We start from the raw sequence: 21,805 nt of genomic DNA, 5'->3' as shown, positions 1-21,805 counted from the left end.
TTTGATGCAACTTTATGAAACTGTTTAATTACATGCAGCTATAATTAATTAAATTATAAAATAATATGCAATTGTTTAACTACACGCAGTTATACGAAGTAGTTTAAAGTAATTCAATTTTATAAAATAATTTAATTTAATTCACTTGCAGAAAATAATTTAATTTGACTCAGCTGTAAGAAATAATTTAATTTAATTGAATTATACAAAAAAAGTTAATTTGATTGAGTCTTTCGTAATAATTTAATATAATTCACTTACAAAAAATAATTTTATTTGACTCAACTGTGTGAAATAATTTAATTTAATTAAATTATGCAAAAGATTTAATCTGATTGAGTTGTACGAAATAATTTAATTTAATTCATGTATGCAAACTAATTCAACTAACTTCTAGTATAATAATTTAGTCAAACTTTATGTAAAATAATTTAGAATCTGACTATTATATAAAGTAATTTAATTTCACTCGATAATGTAAAATAATAAGTAAACTATGCATAAAAAGCTAAGCGAGAGGTGGAACAGTTGACCTAACCTCAAAAATCCTTCGCACTCGAAGGATGACATTCAGTTTAATACAATTTGAAATAAATATTTTAAGGTTAAATATATTTAACAGAATTTATAGTATTTAATATATGGTGTATAAACAAAATTCGACAATAACAATTAATAATAGTAAAATAGCATTCTTAAAATGGCAAACAATGACCTTTCTTCTTTACGTTTTCTTTTAGATGGAATATAATTAACTCTTACCACTCGAAGGTACTTTTGCAGTTATCAAATGTAACTTTTTAGTTAAAATAGCAAACTTAACTAAATGTTAAATTAGACAACTGCAAAAGTACCTTCGCATGTAAAGAGTTAATTCCTCCTAAAAAAAAATGCAAAGAAAGGTCATTGTTTAAATGGAAAATGCTTTCCGTGATGAGGCCATCGGGCAAAGATGATTTCTCCGTGTCGAGCAATTTAGCCGTGCGGATCGCCGTGAAACCGATTCGTGCCGCGTTAAACATTTACGACGCACGGCGTCGTTTTCTTATCGCGCGACACGGAGACCACCGCGTGAATAAATTTCCGATCGTATCTTCGAGACGAGGTTCGCGATTAATCGACGCGTCGCTGATTGGATCGAGCAGGTTCACGTTAATTCGGAAATAATTGACTCGATCTACGCTTAATTCCATTGAAAATCACCTAAACCATTCATTGCTGTGTGATGATAAGACCTACACAAATGTTTTTCTATTTATACTTGGCTATCATTAATATTCTCTCAACACAAAATTATAGAGATTGATGGGCAAAATAGGGAGATTAAATTATGTGCGATCATCATTGTTTTTGCAGTTGTTAAAATTGATGTTAATTTAGGAGGAGGAAATATGAATTTATTTGAAGCGATGGTAATATGAATTTATTTGAAAGATCAGTAATATGAATTTATTTGAAGGATCAATAATATGAATTTATTCCATGGAATGGTAATATATTTTTATTTGAAGGGATGATAATATGAATTTATTCGAAGGAGTTGAAATATAAATTCATTTGAAGGGTTGGTAATATAAATTTATTTGGAGGGTTAGTAATATGAATTTATTTAAAAGAATGGAAATATATTTTTATTTGAACGGTTAGTAATATGAATTTATTTCATGGAGTGGTAATATATTTTTATTTGAAGGGATGATAATATGAATTTATTCGAAGGAGTTGAAATATAAATTCATTTGAAGGGTTGGTAATATAAATTTATTTGAAGGATCAGTAATATGAATTTATTTGAAGGAGTGGTAATATATTTTTATTTAAAGGGATGATAATATAAATTCATTCGAAGGGTTGGTAATATAAATTTATTTGAAGGAGTGGTAATATATTTTTATTTGAAGGGATGATAATATGAATTTATTTGAAGGAGAGGAAACATAAATTTATTTGAAGGGGTGGTAATAAAAATTAATTTGGAGAGTTAATAACATAAATTAATTCGAAAGATTGGTAAAAATTGAGCGATCGAAATCCTGAACTACTTATTGCTAATATTTCAACATTTCTAAATTTCTAATTTTTGAAGTACCTAAATATCAAACTATCTCTTCAAATCCTCTGTATTTTCAAATTACCACATCTCCATATCCTCAAATACTCCCCAATCTCCCTATCTTTATATCTACACATCCCAAAATCACTATATCTCCAAATTTCAGTAGCATAAAATTCCCAAATACCTAAGTTATCAATTTCTTGAATTTCCAAATATGTAATTCATCAAATGCCTAAATCTCTAAATATTACAATTCATAAATTCGTACATTTCTAAGCACATAGGTTCCTGAGTCCCCTAATCGTTAAATCCTCAAGCCGTTAAGTTCCCAGATTGATAATTCGCCAAATGGTCAAATCCCCAAATTGTCAAATCCCTAAATCGTAAAATTCCCAAATTGTCAAATCTCCAAATTGTCAAATCCCCAAATTGTCAAATCCCCAAGTTGTCAAATCCCCAAATTGTCAAATCCCCAAATCGTCAAATCCCCAAATTGTCAAATCCCTAAATCGTCAAATCCCCAAATCGTCAAATCCCCAAATTGCCAAATCCCTAAATCGTCAAATCCCCAAGTTGTCAAATCCCCAAATCGTCAAATCCCCAAATTGTCAAATCCCTAAATCGTCAAATCCCCAAATTGTCATATCCCTAAATCGTAAAATTCCCGAATTGTCAAATCTCCAAATTGTCAAATCCCCAATTTGTCAAATCCCCAATTCGTCAAATCCCTAAATCATCAAATCCCCAAATCGTCAAATCCCCAAATTGTCAAGTCCCTAAAACGTCAAATCCCCTAATTGTCAAATCCCTAAATTGTCAAATCCCTAAATCATCAAATCCCCCAATTGTCAAATCCCTAAATCGTCAAATCCTTAATTTGCCAAACCCACAAATCTCCAAATCCTCAAATCGCTAAATCATTAAATCCCAAAATCCATAAATCTCCAAATCATCAAATCCCCAAATCCCCAAATCCCCAAATCCCAAATCTGCTCAACCCAGTCCCAACCTCCAGATCCCCAAATCCCCCCAAATTCACCCAAAACGTATCTAATAAAAAACATCTCTTTCCAGGCCATCCCTGAATCATCATTCCGACGCTCAACCACCGAATGCCAGACGGATTCGTGAAGCACCGCCATCAACTCCAGCCTATCTCCGTGGACGTTACCTCCCTGCAGTCTGTCGTCCACCGTCGAAAATGAGTGTTTCCTAAGGAAAAAATCGCCGGCAATCAGATGTTGAGCACAGTGACGGTGTAACAACACGTATCGGCGTCACGAGATAACGACATCTCGAGGCAGATAGCTCGCGGTGCAAGGCGAATCGAAGATCGGACGAGCCTCTTAATGGGCATTCCGCGGATCCTGGTTGGATTTAGCCGGCTGGTTCTCCACGAGGGAAACAGGATTCGAGAGGAGCCTTGAGATCCCAGCCCGAGAGGACTCTATGGGAGCTCGAGGGTGGCGTACATCGGCGAATGACCTGCTGCTAAGCGATAATCCTCGTCTCCGTCTGTCTGCTAGCTCCGACGGATGAAAATGATCGACTGACTGCTCCCGGGGATATGTAACTTGATCATCTCGAACGGGATCAGCCTTAACTAGCCGTGGATATTGAATAATAAATGTGCGCAACAGGCAGGGGAGACATGTCGCGGATATCGAATCGCGTGTCGACTATTGCTGCCGTACTCAGCATATTGCTGCTGGTTGTGTTTCTTGTGGTTCTCTGGACGAGTATATGCAGCAGCAACAGAGCTTCCGGTATCGAGGGGCTACAGGGATTCTGGAAGGAGGTGCAGAATCAGAGTGCCGATGGGTATGATGCGTTCGAGGACAGCTTCGACAATGAAGGTAGGATTCTTTTGGTTATGGTGTTGGTACTTGGGGTACATTTTTATCGTTAAAGAAACTTTTTCGTGTGAGTACTTAGTTCCATCCTGAGATTTTGAGAGATTAAGTGTAGAAGATTTTAAGTAGGTGCTGCATTTGTAGATTTATGTGATTCGAATTTTGAAGACATTCAATTTATGAAGTCTTCATCTCTAGGTTACTAAATGGAAGGTTAGCAAATTTCTAAGTTACCAAATTGATAAAATACTAAATTATCAAGTTAATTAATTAGTAGAGAATTAGTCATCAGCAGATCAAATTAGCAAATTAACAGATTACCAGATTATCAAATTTTCATATTGTTGCATTAGTAAATTAGCAAACTAAGAGATTAGAAAGTCACCAAATTCTTTAGCCATAAAATTAATAAATTATCAAATTATCAAATTACCTAGTCACTAAGTTTCCAAAAGCATCAAATCACCAAACCATCAAATTACCTAATTACCAAGTACCTAAATCATCAAATCATCAAATTACCTAGTCACCAAATCCTCAAATCATCAAATCACCAAATCACCAAACCATCAAATTACTTAATTACCAAGTACCTAAATCATCAAATCATCAAATTACCTAATCACTAAATCCTCAAATCATCAAATCACCAAATCCCCAAATTACTAAGTTACCAAACTACTAAGTGCCCAAATAAGTAAATTTCCAAATCACCAAATTCCAAAACCTGTAACTTATCCCCCACATTTCCAGCCTCCCAAATTTCCAAATCACCAAATTCCAGAACCTGTAAATTGTCCTCCACATTTCCAGCCACCCAACCTCCCAAATTTCCCAAAATCAAAATACCAAAGTCTGCAAACCTCAAAATCCCAAAAATCCTCAGACTTCAAAAATATACGAGTTTGTTCCCACATCGACCAGGAACCTTCAACGTCGCGCAAAGATGAAAGATTCAAAACGTAAACGTTCCAATGATCCGAGAAGTAATTCGAGTATCGTCAGACAGGAACAAGAAGAAGTTGTGAAAGATCCGTTAACGCGTTTAGTCTCTCAGTCAAGGTGTGCAACAGCTCTCAGGGAAAGCTAGAACGTCCAGACGTCCTTGTAAGGCCGCTGCTCCAAAGCACCCACACCTACATCGAACACCCACACCGACACATATCGAACGCTCGCGAGCATGAACCTTTATTCACAGCCGACCATACTCATATTCCTACCTAACCTGTACCTACGTTCTAAGTACATACGTACATATATACCCGTACCGCCTCGCGAGCCTCCTTCTACGTTCTGCACCTGATGATGCTTCGGCGAATCGTGCTCAGCATTCCGCGGAGAATTGAAAAATTACCGTTGAAATCGTGATACCCATCGTGCACACGGTTCAATCTCCGGGAACACAAAAGGAAGGGAATGGAAAATTGATTGGTTGGTTTTGGGATCTTTATCTTGGATCGATTATTGTTGGTGCATTTGGGAATTTTGTAAGGTTGGTGAATTCAGGAATTTTGTAAGGTGCAAGTGAGTGATTCGAAATTTGGGAGGTTTGATTTGGAGGAGTTAGGGAATTGGCAGGGGAAATTTGGGATTTGGGAATTTGGGATTTGGGGATTTTGGGTTTTGAGGATTTGGACATTTAGGGATTTGGGCATTTAGGGATTTCAGAATGTGGGAATTTGGGAATGTAGTGATTTGGGAATGTGGGAATTTGGGAATGTGAGAATTTGGGAATTTAGGGATTTGGGAATGAAGAGATTCGAAGATGTGGGAATTCGGTAATTTGGGAATTTGAGAATGTGGGAATTCGGTAATGTGGGAATTCGGTAATGTGGGAATTCGGTAATTTGGGAATTCGGTAATTTGGGAATTCGGGAATGTGGGAATTCGGGAATGTGGGAATTCGGGAATGTGGGAATTCGGTAATGTGGGAATTCGGGAATGTGGGAATTCGGTAATGTCGGAATTCGGTAATTTTCGATTTCGGTAATTTGGGAATTCGGGAATATGGGAATTGGGTAATGTGGGAATTCGGGAATGTGGGAATTCGGAAATGTGGGAATTCGGAAATGTGGGAATTCGGAAGCGTGGGAATTCGGTAATGTGGGAATTCGGGAATGTGGGAATTCGGAAATGTGGGAATTTGGGAATGTCGGAATTCGGGGTTGTGGGAATTCGGGAATGTGGGAATTCGAGAATGTGGGAATTCAGGAATGTAGGAATTTGTGTATATAGAAATTTAAAAATTGAATAACCTGTACATAAAAATTTGTAGAAGTAGAGATTTGTATATACAATTTACAGATTCAAGGATTTGTTTTTATTTAGAAATTTGAGTCTTCAGAAAACATCTACATTTCTGAATTCACTATTCCAAAAATTTAAAGAATCCAAAAACTTATGAATTTACAAATTGTAAAATTTCGATTTGTAGTAATTTTACGACCAGTCCGCACTAAATTCCTCAAGAAAATAAATGGTCATCCTAAACTTATCGCAACACTCATCGAGTTTAACAACACGGGTACTAAAGAAGCATAATCAAAGTTTACCCAGCACTCTCATAATAAACGTACACTATCCAACGACGTCTTTATCGGTGCACATAGACGCATAATTATTCCCACGGATTCTGAGATAGCGGCACACCATAAGGTTAGCCTACACCTTTCTTCCAAGGAAGAAACACGCCGCTACTAATTTCCCGCGGTTTATTAGTTTCGCGATGGCCCGTTATCTCAGCGCATCTTTTTCCGCGAATCAGTGGCTTCGTAGCTTCATCAAGTAACCCCCCATGGGTTGATCCTTAAGCATCTAACGATGGACCAACTAAAAATATTCTTTTATTCTTGCTCTACAAAAAAAATTTTTTAACATTTCATTTTACAAATTAATTTTAAAATGTATTTACTTAATACGCTCAAAATCACATTTGCACTTGTAACATTCAATTCTATAATTAATACACAAACTTTCGTAACATTTGATTTGACAAGTTTAATATATTTACTTCATCTTTCACTAGAATCATATGTTGCAAAATATCCTATAACCACAAATATTTTAAAATTTTTCTGAAACCTTTCTTGCGTTCAATAAAATTTATTAATATTTTTTATAATATAGCTGGAAAGAATAAACATTTCAGCAAACGCTAAAGCACTACTACCTCAAGACCGCTATCACGTTCAATCTCATGAATTAATTTAGGTGAAGGTTTGTAGAATAAACAATCTAATGAAAATTATAACCACTCATTTGGTTCATCTTCTACTTATTCTACACAGGGAAAAGGTAATACGGAAACGTATTGGTTGTCCGAGAAAGAAGAAACAAATAATAAATCAGTCAAAGAAGTTGTTCAACTTAAACGACTTCTGATCACCGATATTTAAAGGTCTAACTAAACCTTTGAATCTAGTAACTACTAAACATTTTACCAGACTCTGATAAAATGTCGGACCAAATGCAAATTGACTTTGGGGGTCTCGTGCGTCGAAATCGAGAAACTGCAGCGATCCATGTCTCTCACGCGTTGCTTCGCACAGGAGAGACGAGGACAGCAACAATTTCGCCGATCCAAGATTTCGAAGCGAAGTAGCAATATTTTCTTACACTTTCTTTCGCAAAATATTCTTCGTACAATTGTGCGGACCGACACAGAGCCCGATTTTGTGATTCGGCTCTTGAAACTTGATAAAAATGAAAATATATTTTTATAACATTTCGAGAGGTAAATTGCAAGAGGCTCTGTGTCGACCTGCGTAATTGTACGAAGATTTTGGAAAAGAAAGCACGGGAAAATATTGCTCCTTCGTTTTGAGATCTTGTGTCAAAGAAATTGCTGTCCTTGTTTCTTATTGCAAGATGACGAGGACTAAAGGCATTTTTAAGACAAGGTATTTTTAAGTTTTGTCGTCAGGTATAATTTGGTTTGCTAACGGGCGCTAATTGTACCAGCACCTGATTCCTTGTCCCGATTCTCTATTTTGCTTCCGTGATCAAAATTATAGTGCAAATTGTCTCCTACATATTTGACCTGAAATTATATCGTTCAACTTCTGCATAAAACAAGAAATGCAGTGAGAATTTTCTATGCAGGCGTTAGTCGATAATCGCTACCTTCAGTTATTCATTTAAACAAAGACACGTGCACTTTGTATCAATAAAAAGAGGGAGAAAAAAAGAGTGAAGCAGAGGTTCTAGTCATGCGAACGAGGTCGTCAAGTTGTAAGATTGTGAAAGTTACGTAGATTTCCCTCGCAAATCCTCATTATTCTCCGTGTACCATTCGCTTGTCAATAACTCGAGTATGCATTTGAAACGTCGATTAAACAAACAGAAATCGCCTGACTGGATGACACATTTCGCTGGATCATTGACACATTGAATTCCTCTGTGAACACTTAATGAGACATATATTTGCAATTTGAGATTGTTTGATTGCACTTGAGGAGTTACTTTGCATCTGAAAGTAGAAATACTGGAATTAGAAACTGTACTTACTCTAAAATATTTATATTAGCTTCAGAAATTAGTATTATGTTAATACGGTTCAATTTCCGGGAACACAAAATTGATTGGTTGGTTTTGGGATCTTTATCTTGGATCGATTATTGTTGGTGCATTTGGGAATTTTGTAAGGTTGGTAAGTTTGGGAATTTTGTAAGGTGCAAGTGAGTGATTTGAGATTTGAGAAGTTTGAGATGGGGGAGTTAGAGAATTTGGAGAATTGGAGGGGGAAATTTGGGAATTTGGGATGTAAGAATTTGGGAATTTGGGGATTTGGAGTTTGAGGATTTGGGTGCTTGAGAATTTGGGATTTGGGGATTTTGGATTTTGAGGATTTGAGGATTTGGGAATTTAGGGATTTCAGAATGTGGGAATTTGGGAATGTAGTGATATCGGAGTTTAGGGACTTGGGAACGTGGGAATTTGGGAATGTGAGAATTTGGGAATGTAGTGATTTTGGAATTTAAGGATTTGGGAGTGTGGGTATTCGGGAATGTGGGAATTCGGAAATATGGGAATTCGAGAATGTAGGAATTGGAGAATGTGGGAATGTGGGAATTCGGGAATATGAGAATTTGGGAATTTAGGGATTTGGGAGCGTAGTGATTTGGGAATTTAAGGATTTGGGAGTGTGGGAATTCGAGAATGTGGGAATTTGGGAATGTAGGAATTCGGAAATGTGGGAATTCGGAAATATGGGAATTGGGGAATGTGGGTATTCGGAAATATGGGAATTCGGGAATGTAGGAATTGGAGAATGTGGGAATTTGGGAATGTGGGAATTCGGGAATATGAGAGTTTGGGAATTTAGGGATTTGGGAGCGTAGTGATTTGGGAATTTAAGGATTTGGGAGTGTGGGAATTCGAGAATGTGGGAATTCGGAAATATGGGAATTGGGGAATGTGGGTATTGGGGAATGTGGGAGTTTGGGAATGTGGGAATTCGGGAATTCGAGAATTCGATAATTTGGAAAGTTGGGAATGTGGGAATTTGGGAATGCGGGAATTCGAAAATATGGGAATTCGTTAATGTGGGAATTATCAAGTTAAAGACACAAATTTAAAAATTAAATGTATTTTCTCAATATTTATATTCTTACAAATTTTTTATTATATTGTAATAATTATAGAAGTTTAATTTAAATAGTATCAATTTTATTTTTGATCTCATAATTTTGCACTAATAATTAATGCAACAGAAATTTTTTTTTAATAATTCCTCCACTAATTCTTAAATTATATTATTGAACTTGTGCTATGATGCCACATATTTTTATATTAGCTTGCTAAACGAATATCGAGCTCATCACTCATTTTTCTGGTAATAATGACTGTCTAGCAGGTAAGGAAGCAAAATATCAGAGCTCAGGTAAATTCGACACCGTAGTCGGGTCATGTTTGTCTTGACGTCACAGTATAGAAGTTACAAACGTAATGATAACCCGACAAGATAAGAGCATGATTGTTTGAATACTTAAAACGTACGCGTGTTACACCTTTTTACCTGACGACCGCAGTTAAAATACAGAGATCTTTTTCAGGTTACATTAAATACAGTCGATTAATAATGAAAGGAGAAGGAAGATTGATTTATTGACGAACGTTTGATCTTAATTTTCCCGAGTCCACGTTTCGTTACGATACTCCTTACGTATCGTTTTTAATTCGTCAGATAAGACTTTAATGACTATAGATAGCGGGACTCTCGAGTGATATCTTTCCGGCACGATCTCAAAGTCGAGCGTTGACTCGACGACTACTATATTTGCATATTCGTCTCACAAATTTATTTCGAGAAAGCACGTGCTTGTACTGTTACGTAAAAATAACGTGTACTGCAGATTCTAACTATTGTTCGGGGAGATTGATATTCAATGGGAACGGTACATTTCTATTTTGGAGGTTTCTGCTTTACTTCAATTATAGTTTTTTACTGTTTAATTTTCTCTAGTTAGTTTCTCTAGTTTGGATATTTTTAGAACATCTTCGAATTTTCAATTTTTTATGCATGGAAAGTTGCAAATTTTCTATTTTTATGATGTAGGAATTTTCAAGCTGACATATTTAGAGATTTAGGAATTTTTAAATTGACGTATGTAGAGATTTAGGAATTTTCAAATTGACATATTTAGAGATTTTGAATTTTCAAATTGACATATCTAGAGATTTAGGAATTTTCGAATTGACATATTTAGATATTTAGGAATTTTCAAATTGACATATCTAGAGGTTTAGGAATTTTCAAATCGACATATTTAGATATTTAGGAATTTTCAAATTGATATATTTAGAGATTTAGAAATTTTCAATTTGACGTATGTAAAGTTTTAGGAAATTTCAAATTGATATATTTGTAACTTTGGAAATTTTCAAGTTTATATATTTGTACATTGTAGAAATTTTCAAATCTTCATAATTGATTTACAAATTTACATATTTAAAGATATGGAAATTGTCAAATTTTCATTCTTCAAACAAAAATTTATAAATTTTAATTTTTTAAACATAGAAATTTTGCAATCAACATATTTAAAAATTTTCAAATGACCAAATTGTTAATTTTTCAAATATAAAAATCTGAATCCAGTTCTAAATTAAATCTGTGAAAATCTAAATTCAAATCTCGATTAAATCAATAATAATCTAAATTTTGATTAAATTTATAACCTAAATCTCAATTAAATCATTAATAATCTAAATCATTGTTAAATTCATAAAAATCTAAATCTCGATTAAATTTATAAAAATCTACGTCTCGATTAAATCAATAATAATTTAAATCTTAATTAAATCTATAATAATCTAAATTTCAATTAAATTTATAATAATCTAAAACTCAGTTAAATCTATAAAAGTCTAAAACTCAGTTAAATCTATAAAAGTCTAAATCTCAATTAAATCTATAAAAATCTAAATCTCGATTAAATTTATAAAAATCTACGTCTCGATTAAATCAATAATAATCTAAATCTTGATTAAATCTATAAAAATCTAAATCTCAATTAAATCTATAAAAATCTAAATCTCGATTAAATTTATAAAAATGTAAATTTGCATCCAAAATTAAATCTAAAAAAATCTCAACCTAGAATCACTAATTCTTTTCATTAACTAATCTGTTTTGTCTTAAGATATCTGTTCGAAACATTTGGTACGTTCATTACTCTTCATCTCCGTAGCCGAAGCATCCAGGGGTCGAAAGTAATCTAGCATTGTATAATGCCGGGGTTAATTTAATGTGAAGCATAGAAAGCGCAGTATAGGTCAATTTAATTCGTTCTTATCAACAAAAGGTTAATAGTGTCTGTTCTACAATTACATAAGGGTTCACACAAGTCACATGCAGTTTATGTATGTTTCTAGTTAGAATTGATAAAAGATAACGAGAAACTAATCTTCTTAGGCTAGAAAGCATTGACCATTGTCGTTCACAGCTGAAATTTTGCAATTTTAATTAACTGTGTAAGTGAAGCTAATATATTTTGTTAATTGGTCTTATTACTTGGTCAATGGATTCAGTTGATCCAATAAAAGTTGATGAATTTATTTATACATTTATTGTATTTGTAAGTTAATTGAGGAAATTTTGTTGTTGATGTTGATTGTTAGGTTGAGAATTCTTCTTGAACATTTTTTATTTATTAACTAAAATATAGAGAGACAGTTAAATTTACATTTATTGATTATAATTAAGTTTATTTGAAAAATAGTGTTTCAATTTATACTTCAAGTTTATTTAAAATTATTGACTAAATATGTACTTACATTAATTTTAAAAAATTTATACTTGAATTTGCACTTACATTAATTTTGTGAAATTTAACACTACAATTTTTACTTACATTAATTTTGTAAAATTTAACTCTACAATTTTTACTTACGTTAGTTTTGTAAAATTTAACTCTACAATTTTTGCTTACATTAGTTTTGTAAAATTTAACTCAACAATGTTTACTTACATTAATTTTGTAAAATTTAACTCTACAATTTTTACTTACATTAATTTTGTGAAATTTAACTCTACAATTTTTACTTACATTAATTTTATAAAATTTGTACTTAAATTTGCACTTACATTAATCTTGAAAAATTCATACTGAAATTCGTACTTACATTAATCTTAAAAAATTCATACTTAAATTTGCACTTACACTAATCTTGAAAAATTCATACAGAAATTTGTATTAACAATTACCTTGAATAATTTATACTTTGTATCTAAAAGACGAAGTACTAATTTCCATAAATAAATTTATATATCAAACGAAAAGTGAAATTTAGACTTAAAAATTAAAAAATAAGTACATTTACCCTTAAATTCCTACATGTTCAGAAAATAACTCAAATGTCGTATACAATTTAAAAACAATTAAAATAACTTATGAAATACGTGATATAACTACTAAAATAAAATATGTGAAGATGAAACTTTCAGTATAAAACTAGTTATAACTAGGAGTCTGTAATCCTAGATGAGTTATAATAATCGTTCTAAGGAAATTGTTAAAATTAGTATCCCAGGATCTAGAGCTTGAGGTGGTCCTCGTTGCTAATGGTGTTTTAATAGTTTTAGGTGGAACCATGCTTGCTAGTTGGAAATATCTAATTTTAAGTATGTCCTCATAGCTAGTAAGATCTATAATTTTAGATGGATCATTATAGTTAATAGTCAAGATTCTGCATAGCTATCTCGCTTTAGGTTTCTATAATCATTAGTTCTATCATTTGAGCTACATGATTATACTCTTTAACCAAGAATGTGGAGTTCTATGCATCAATCTTCACTTTCCATGTCTTACACATTTAATCTTTGTGATAAATTACCTAGAACCATAAATGTACGATCTTAATCACATAACACGTGATTATTAAATAGATTACTTGTGATTTATATTTTTAATTGAATTATTGCTGTAAGTAGCACAGAATGTACAAATTTTGTATTCTTAACATTTTTAAATAATAACAAGAATATTTTCTCAATATTAATTTATCAAAGTCATATTTATCGAATTATTTTATAAATAATATTATAACATTCTCATTCGTACGAAAATAATTTAACAAACACAAGTTTTCAATAATAAATAAATATTAATGAAAAGTTACTTATACTTATACTTGTTCGTATGAAAATAATTTAACAAACACAAGTTTTCAAAAGTAAATAAATATTAATGAAAAGTTTATAAAAAGGAGATTTATCTTTAACGTTTGCATTTCGAGTGGTTCCGAAAATATAGCATTCTCTTATCGACATATTCTCGAATCGCAGGATCGATGATCAATGCAAATGAGATGGTTGAGGGAAATTGAAATGAAACATCGATTACGAAACACCGAAATCAGCTTAGCTACAGCATAATAACGAAATCTGGGATTAGTCCGCCTTCTCCGACTCTAATCGATTAACGAATTAATTCAGGATTTGTCTGATAATTCAGGTTCCAGCTACCTGTTCGATTCCAACTGAAGGTGAATCTTCTAGAAGCGATTTATTGAAATAAGATAGATATATGCGTGGACTTGTACGAATTTAGAAAGTCACTTTCGGAAAGTCGAGTTGAATCATTCTTTGTCTAAAAATAAACGGAATAATTTATCATAATATTTTATTGCAGTTAACTGTAACATTTATTATATTTTTCATTTTGTTTGTATTATATTGTTGTATTTTTCATTTTGTTTTAATATTTACTATATAATAGTTCTGTACTTTGAGTGAAACTGTGATTATCGTTCAAATTTCGCGCCAAGACGCAGTATAATGGCGTCTCTCGTTCCTGCGTACGCTTCAACATTTCAACACGTAAAATATTAAGATATTTAAAGTTAGAACTCTTGAATATTATAGAAATTTAATTATTATGTGTGATAATATTAGAATAACTTAATGTAAGTTTATAAAAGTTCAATTACGTTAAAAATACAGTCTTCGTAATTTTTTCCTTCAAGTCGCTGTTTTATTGTACTAAAAGCAAAAGCATTTTGTAATGTTTCGCAATCAATGTAAATCGTCGCTGTAACATTACACCTGCAAACATGCGTAAACATGCGTAATAAAAATTGCAAAACGTGGTATCATTTTTCGAATTCGCGTATTACAGTCGTTTCAGAAATTTGACGAAAAAAAATCGAGTGTCTCATTCGAATTAAACAACGATTTAAAACGTTGAACTCATAAAAAAGTTCGTAACCGGAGAAGATAGTTCCGCGATTTCGATCATAATCGATGAAACTGTAGTCCGAAGGTGATATTTCGTTTTCCCTCGTGTGGGATTACAAAATTTCATGGGAAAAATAAGACGGTTACTTGAGATATCGTTCGTCGTTGACGATCTCATTGAGCGCAAATGGCACGAAAAGTGCGTATACATCGCGATGGTTCGTATTTCTGCAAATGGCAGCAGTTACGAATGTCACGTGTCCTATAAAACACAACTTCGTTCGTGCTTCTTCTCGTTCTTCCATTTTCAAGCGTCTCCATTTTCCTTCAAAAACGTACATCGACAGTTTTGACCCCTATCACGAACATGAAATAATATTTGAGCACTTAAAAATTTATAAAATTCATAGCTCAAAAATACTTTCAGAGACTCATGAATTACATTATTATATTATCAAAAGTAACTTATATCCTATATATTAGATCAACGTTAAAATGTTACCAAAAATACTACAAATATTATGAAAAATCTTAACAATTTTGAAACCTCAAAAGAATAATTTAACAATTTTTCAATAATTACAATACAATATAACTGAAAAGCAAATTATTTTTTACTAAAAACTCAATTATTTTAAATACAAAGTGATTCATTAACCTCAAAACTGAACAACGCACAACCTAACCTCAAAAATAACTCTCAGAATTTGTACTACGTACCTCATTCTGTTTTGATTCGTATAAAAATGGACTTTAAACGCTATTAAAAGTGGCGTAGTACAATAACATTGAATTATCGGTATCGTGAGTGTTTTCGAAGCGAACGAACATTCGCGGAGGCACTCAACAAGAGTGAACTGAACAATTACTTATTAATTCCGGATAAGGAGAGACAGTCATTTCGCGTGAGTCAATGTACACTATGACAATCAAGGTCCACCGGCTGGTCAAGTCGCGACGTTTAATTGCAGGACTACAATCAAACACCCGACGAATGCAATTCAACCAATGGAACTACCAAAGTGGTCGCGAATAATTATCTGGTTGATTGCGAACTCGTGTTTACCGATGATGTGGCAAGCCCCGAGATAATCGTGACTTACTCCGTACCGGACGAAACAATGCGATCTCGAATTCAATTAGAATTTCATGATTTGACCTATCTATGGCGCCGTTAGATGCAATTAAGATCGATGAGATCGGCCATTTTCGAATGAAGGGAAGTTAGAGAGGGTCTTTTTATTTGGTGGAATGTTTGAGTCAGCAGTAGGTAGGGGAATAGAGGTAGCGGGATGTGGGGATATTTGTTGGGGATTTGGAGATATTGGGATTTGGGAGTATTGGGATTTGGGAGTATTGGGATTTGGGAGTATTGGGATTTGGGAGTATTGGGATTTGGGAGTATTGGGATTTGGGAGTATTGGGATTTGGGAGTATTGGGATTTGGGAGTATTGGGATTTGGGAGTATTGGGATTTGGGAGTATTGGGATTTGGGAGTATTGGGATTTGGGAGTATTGGGATTTGGGAGTATTGGGATTTGAGAGCATTGGAATTTGGGAATAGATAGGATTTGAGAAGGTTGGAATTTGAGAATATTGGGATTTGGGAGTATTGGGATTTGGGAGTACTGGGATTTGGGAGTATTGGGATTTGGGAGTATTGGGATTTGGGAGTATTGGGATTTGGGAGTATTGGGATTTGGGAGTATTGAGATTTGGGAGTATTCGGATTTGAGAGTATTGGGGTTTGGAATAGATAGGATTTGAGAAAGTTGGAATTTGAGAATATTGGGATTTGGGAGTATTGGGATTTGGGAATATTGGGATTTGGGAATATTGGGATTTGAGAATATTGGGATTTGAGAATATTGGGATTTGGGAGTATTGGGATTTGGGAATATTGGGATTTGAGAATATTGGGATTTGAGAATATTGGGACTTGGGAGTATTGGGATTTGGGAATATTGGGATTTGAGAATATTGGGATTTGGGAGTATTGGGATTTGGGAGTATTGGGATTTGAGAGTATTGGGGTTTGGAATAGATAGGATTTGAGAAAGTTGGAATTTGAGAATATTGGGATTTGGGAGTATTGGGATTTGGGAATATTGGGATTTGGGAATGTTGGGATTTGAGAATATTGGGATTTGGGAATATTGGGATTTGGGAATATTGGGATTTGAGAATATTGGGATTTGGGAGTATTGGGATTTGGGAGTATTGGGATTTGAGAATATTGGGGTTTGGAATAGATAGGATTTGAGAAAGTTGGAATTTGAGAATATTGGGATTTGGGAGTATTGGGATTTGGGAATATTGGGATTTGGGAATATTGGGATTTGAGAATATTGGGATTTGGGAATATTGGGATTTGGGAGTATTGGGATTTGGGAATATTGGGATTTGGGAATATTGGGATTTGAGAATATTGGGATTTGAGAATATTGGGATTTGGGAGTATTGGGATTTGGGAATATTGGGATTTGAGAATATTGGGATTTGGGAGTATTGGGATTTGGGAATATTTGAATTTGAAAATATAGGGATTTTAGAATATAACAATTTGAAAACAGTGTTATAGAGATATAGAGCTCCTGAAATGGAGGATGTAGAGAACTAGAAATTTAGAAATCTATAATTATCGAAATCTAGGAATTTAATAACCGATGAACCCAGGAATCTAGCAATTTAGGCATCGATCAATTCGGAAATCTAAGGATTTTTGTATCGATGAATGAAGGAATTTAGGGACTTAGGAATCGACAAATTTGGGATTTAGGGATTTAGGGATTTAGGGATATAGGAATCGATGAATCTGGGAATCTAGGAATTCATGAATGGATGAATCTGGAAATTTAGGGATTTTTGTATAACTGAATGCAGCAATATAAGGATTTTGGAATCGACGAATTTGGAAATCTAGGGATTTTTGTATCGACGAATACAGAAATCTAGGGATTTATGAATCGACGAATTTAGGATCTAGGGATTTAGGAATCGATGAATTTGAGAATCTAGGGATTTATGAATGGATGAATCTGGAAATCTAGGGATTTTTGTATCGATGAATGCAGGAATCTAAGGGTTTAGGAATCGACGAATTTGAAAATCTAGGGATTTTTGTATTGACGAATACAGGAATCTAGGGATTTAAGAATTGATAAATTTGGGAATCTAAGGATTCCGGAATCGCTGAATACAGGAATCTAAAGATTTAGGAATCGATGAATTTGGAAGTCTACGGATTTAAATATCAATGAATGCAGGAATCTTGGGATTTGTGAATCAATGAATACAGAAACTATAAATATCTAGTAATATAATAATCTATAAAAATAAAAATTGATAAGAGATCTAGATATACAAGTACACCTCTCGATATAACACATACACATTCGCTTTATAACATAAATTCTTTATCGTTATTTAAACAAAAAACCAAGATAAATTCTTTGGCTAGTGAATATATATCAGCAGCCAGCACGTGAAAATTATGCACGCGATCAAAAGCCGAGTTGTTCGAACAGCGACTCGTGTCCCCGACGATATTAACGACCATACGAACACGATTGTAACGCGTACATGCAGCACGCTCACGCAAACGGGCATTCCATAGGAAGCATCCTTGCTAAAAAGAAAGAAAGCACCGAAGACAAGAAAGAACAACGCATCGTTGACCTTTTCGCTTCGTTTCTAATCGGCGCCGTGGATTGCGATTTCAAAATTAACGCGTTTCTTCGCGGACGATTCGCGACGTGTCGCAATCGCCTGTCACACGGTGTCACTGGCACACCAATTATACTTGACCCCCGTTGTATTTCCCTCTTCGTTGACCGTCATATCTAACGCGAAATTCTCTTCGGACGCGTCCAACCTTCTTTCGCAACTGCTCTCATTATCTGACCGCTGCACAAGATTCACTGTTGCAACTTTCTGATAGCTCTTTGCTGTTCTTTATTTCTTTCTTTTCGCACTGTTTAGTTTGTGCTGCTCGAGACACTGAACACTGAGAAACTGGTATTAACTCTTATTAGCGTAGTACGTTTGTGAAAGAATGTTGCACAAATTTTTATATACGTAAAATCTATTACAACTTCATGAAATGCCTAAACGTCGAGTAATGACTGATGGACGTGATCTATTTCGAAACATAAGGCTAATGCAATTTCATGGTATCACAAAGTGACAGCGGTAGCCATTGGAAGTTTCGACCGTGTCAAACGAGTCAAATGTATCCACATAAATATTCAACTAGTATTCTAGATTGCAAAATTTGTATTTTACTCGTAGTCGATATTGACTATGAGTGTAATTTAAGGTATTTATTGAAGTACGTCATTTATTAAATTTTAAAATACATGAATACAATTTAGCTGTTTGTTAATTTCATCATATGTCAATAGAGTTAGTGTCAAAGTCTATTGAATATGGTTATACAGAGCTGTATTAAAAATTCAAAATGGCGTAAAACAAAATGGCTGGTGGTACAAAATGTCCAACTCGTATTTTAGATTACAAAATTTGTATTTTACTTGCAGAGAATGTTGACTATGAATACAGTTTTATGTATTTATTCAAGTATGTCATTTATTTAATTTTAAAGTACTTCTATATAATGTAAGTGTTTATTAATTTCATACCACAATACAAGTGGTGTTAAATCTTGCTGAATATGATTACACAATATATTAAAAATTGGTAAAACAAAATGGTTGGACAGTGAGCTAACGTGAACTAAAATCTTGTTGAGTATGATTACACAATATATTAAAAAATGGTAAAACAAAATGGTTGTCAGTGAGCTAAAGTGGACTAAAATCTTGTTGAATATGATTACACAATATATTAAAAATTGGTAAAACAAAATGGTTGGACAGTGAGCTAAAGTGAACTAAAATTTTGTTGAATATGATTACACAATATATTAAAAATTGGTAAAACAAAATGGTTGTCAGTGAGCTAAAGTGAACTAAAATCTTGTTGAATATGATTACACAATATATTAAAAATTGGTAAAACAAAATGGTTGGAGCTAAAGTGAACTGAATTCGCAAAGTTAGGCATTCGAAATATAGACCACACATGGTACACGCACGCGGTTCATGATCTACGATATATTATGCATATCGGCTGTCAGAACGATACATGCATCGGCACGAATCATTTATCAATCGTTATCGATTATATTCATCGAAAGTTTCGTTCGACCACGGTGCTATCTGTATCTCGATGGAATGAGGTACGGAATCCATTGTGGTACGAAATCCCTTCGAGCGAATATCGTTATTTCCAGGTGTCTTTAACGACTTAATCCTTTGCATAGAAGGCATTCATTAACCGTAGAAAATTAATTTATGCACTCCTGTGGCTACACGAAATGTTACACGAGTCTTGATTTGTACTTATTTCTCTGTTGTTATATTTCGACCGCATAGTGCAACATTTCGAACGTGTTACAGAATGTAGTTCTCCAAGTGCAATTCGATGCGAGCATTTTAACGATCGTTTTATATGCGCTAATAATAGTTTCTCGCTGAGTGTAATATTCGAAACTCAGTTGCCACCTGCAACGCAGTTAACAAACATGCTGGATTTTCGTCACGTACGAGGCACAAAACTCGACGTTATGTGGAAACCGTGTGTAAACTTTACGTGAAGGCACGAAGGCGAATTTCAGTTCCGGATAACGTCACACTCCAGCTGAATTAGGAGACTTTGGTTCCAGAAATTGTTATTATGTCATTCATTACTTGTATTATTTCAAAATGGACAATTTCAGTAATCATGGTCTATCTTTAGGGATGTAAGGATTTTGGAATACATAGATTTGGGGATGTGGAAATTTGAAAATAGGGATTTGAGGAATGTGGACATGTGAAGAGCTGAGGATGTAGGGATTTGAGGAATGTGGACATGTGGAGAATTGAGGATGTAGGGATTTGAAGAATGTGAACATGTAGAGAGTTGAGGATGTAGGGATTTGGCAGTATAGGAATTTGGGGATATACGAATATCAGAACACAGGGATTTAGACTTATAGAGATTTGGAGATGTAGGAATTGGGGCTGAGGGATATGGAAATGTAGGAGTTTGGTCATATAGAGATTTGAACATGCAGGGGTCAGAAAACATAGAAATTTGGTGGCATATGGATTTGGACATACAGAAACTTGGAAATGTAGGTATTTTGGATGTGTAGAGATTTGAGTATGTAAAGAATTGGAAATATAGGAATCTGAGTGCACAAGGATTTGAACATATAGGATATATAGGACATATTGGACATATGTGGACAAACTTAGGGATGTAGAGATTTGGAACTATAGGGACTTGTAAACATAAAAATTTATGAATGTAACAATATGGAGCACACATATTTGGAAATCCAAGTACCTTGAGACAAAGGTATCCAACCATATAAAAATTTGATAAAATACTTGAGAACGTAAGATAGTAATCACCAGATCTATGAACCTAAGTATCTAAGCATCTGCACAACACGAACATCCACAGACATCTCCACACAAAGAACACACACATTCTACTATCAATCTACCGATTATACTATCTACTTCCGTTGCTAATAGCAGTCAATGGAACAATTAATAGCTTCCATTAATTCCGAATCAAAGATACAAGACGAGGAATGCAGAAAGATTGTTTGACTAAATCACTGGAAGGAAACTGTTGCGTCAGAATAGCGACCAGAAGCTGCGTCCGACGAAAAAGGATCGTTTCGAAACTTTCGAATATTCAGCAGGACATTATTGTTCGATCAGCTTCCTTATTGTACAGGGCCGGTTCCTAATAACTGTCACGGTGCAGAGTATAAATTACACGGGAGCTCTGTCAATTGAGCATGCGACCTATTAATAGGATCTCTTTATGCGTTCCAACCGAGGAGGGAATGACATGCACGCACGTGCGACCGCGGTGAAATTGCATGCATGCTATTTTGCCGCTTCGTATTAACTATATTGCTGTGTTGAATGTGGTTGAACGACGCAGCGCGTGCGTCTCATTTCGTTCGTATAAAGCGACTGACGCACCGTATGCGTCTTATATTATTGCATATGAGACAACTGATGCAACGTCTTCTGTTAATCATTTAATAAAATTGACGCAAATTATGCGACTTATATTATTCATTTATTACGAACAATGCAATACTTGCGTTTATTTTAACTGGACAAAACAATTGACGCAACGTTTGCGTC

General features: G+C 34.1%; 1 protein-coding gene across 5 annotated transcripts in view; it reads left to right on the top strand.

The window, feature by feature from the left end:
* Positions 1 to 21,805, top strand: part of LOC100880043 (ADAM metallopeptidase with thrombospondin type 1 motif A) — a 199,145-nt gene that overhangs the window by 12,930 nt on the left and 164,410 nt on the right. For all 5 annotated transcript variants that reach the window (XR_013040449.1, XM_076539623.1, XM_076539624.1 and 2 more), the window contains exon 2: positions 3,131 to 3,912. Coding sequence is in view for 4 of the 5 variants with exons in the window: in XM_076539623.1 (XP_076395738.1) it covers positions 3,684 to 3,912 (229 nt within the window). In the remaining variant the exon portion in view is untranslated. The remainder of the gene's footprint in view (positions 1 to 3,130; positions 3,913 to 21,805) is intronic.

The sequence above is a fragment of the Megachile rotundata genome, chromosome 14, assembly GCF_050947335.1.
Source record: "Megachile rotundata isolate GNS110a chromosome 14, iyMegRotu1, whole genome shotgun sequence".
NCBI lineage: Eukaryota > Metazoa > Arthropoda > Insecta > Hymenoptera > Megachilidae > Megachile > Megachile rotundata.
Note: the sequence above shows the minus strand (reverse complement) of the source record. Positions and strands in the feature narration are given on the sequence as shown.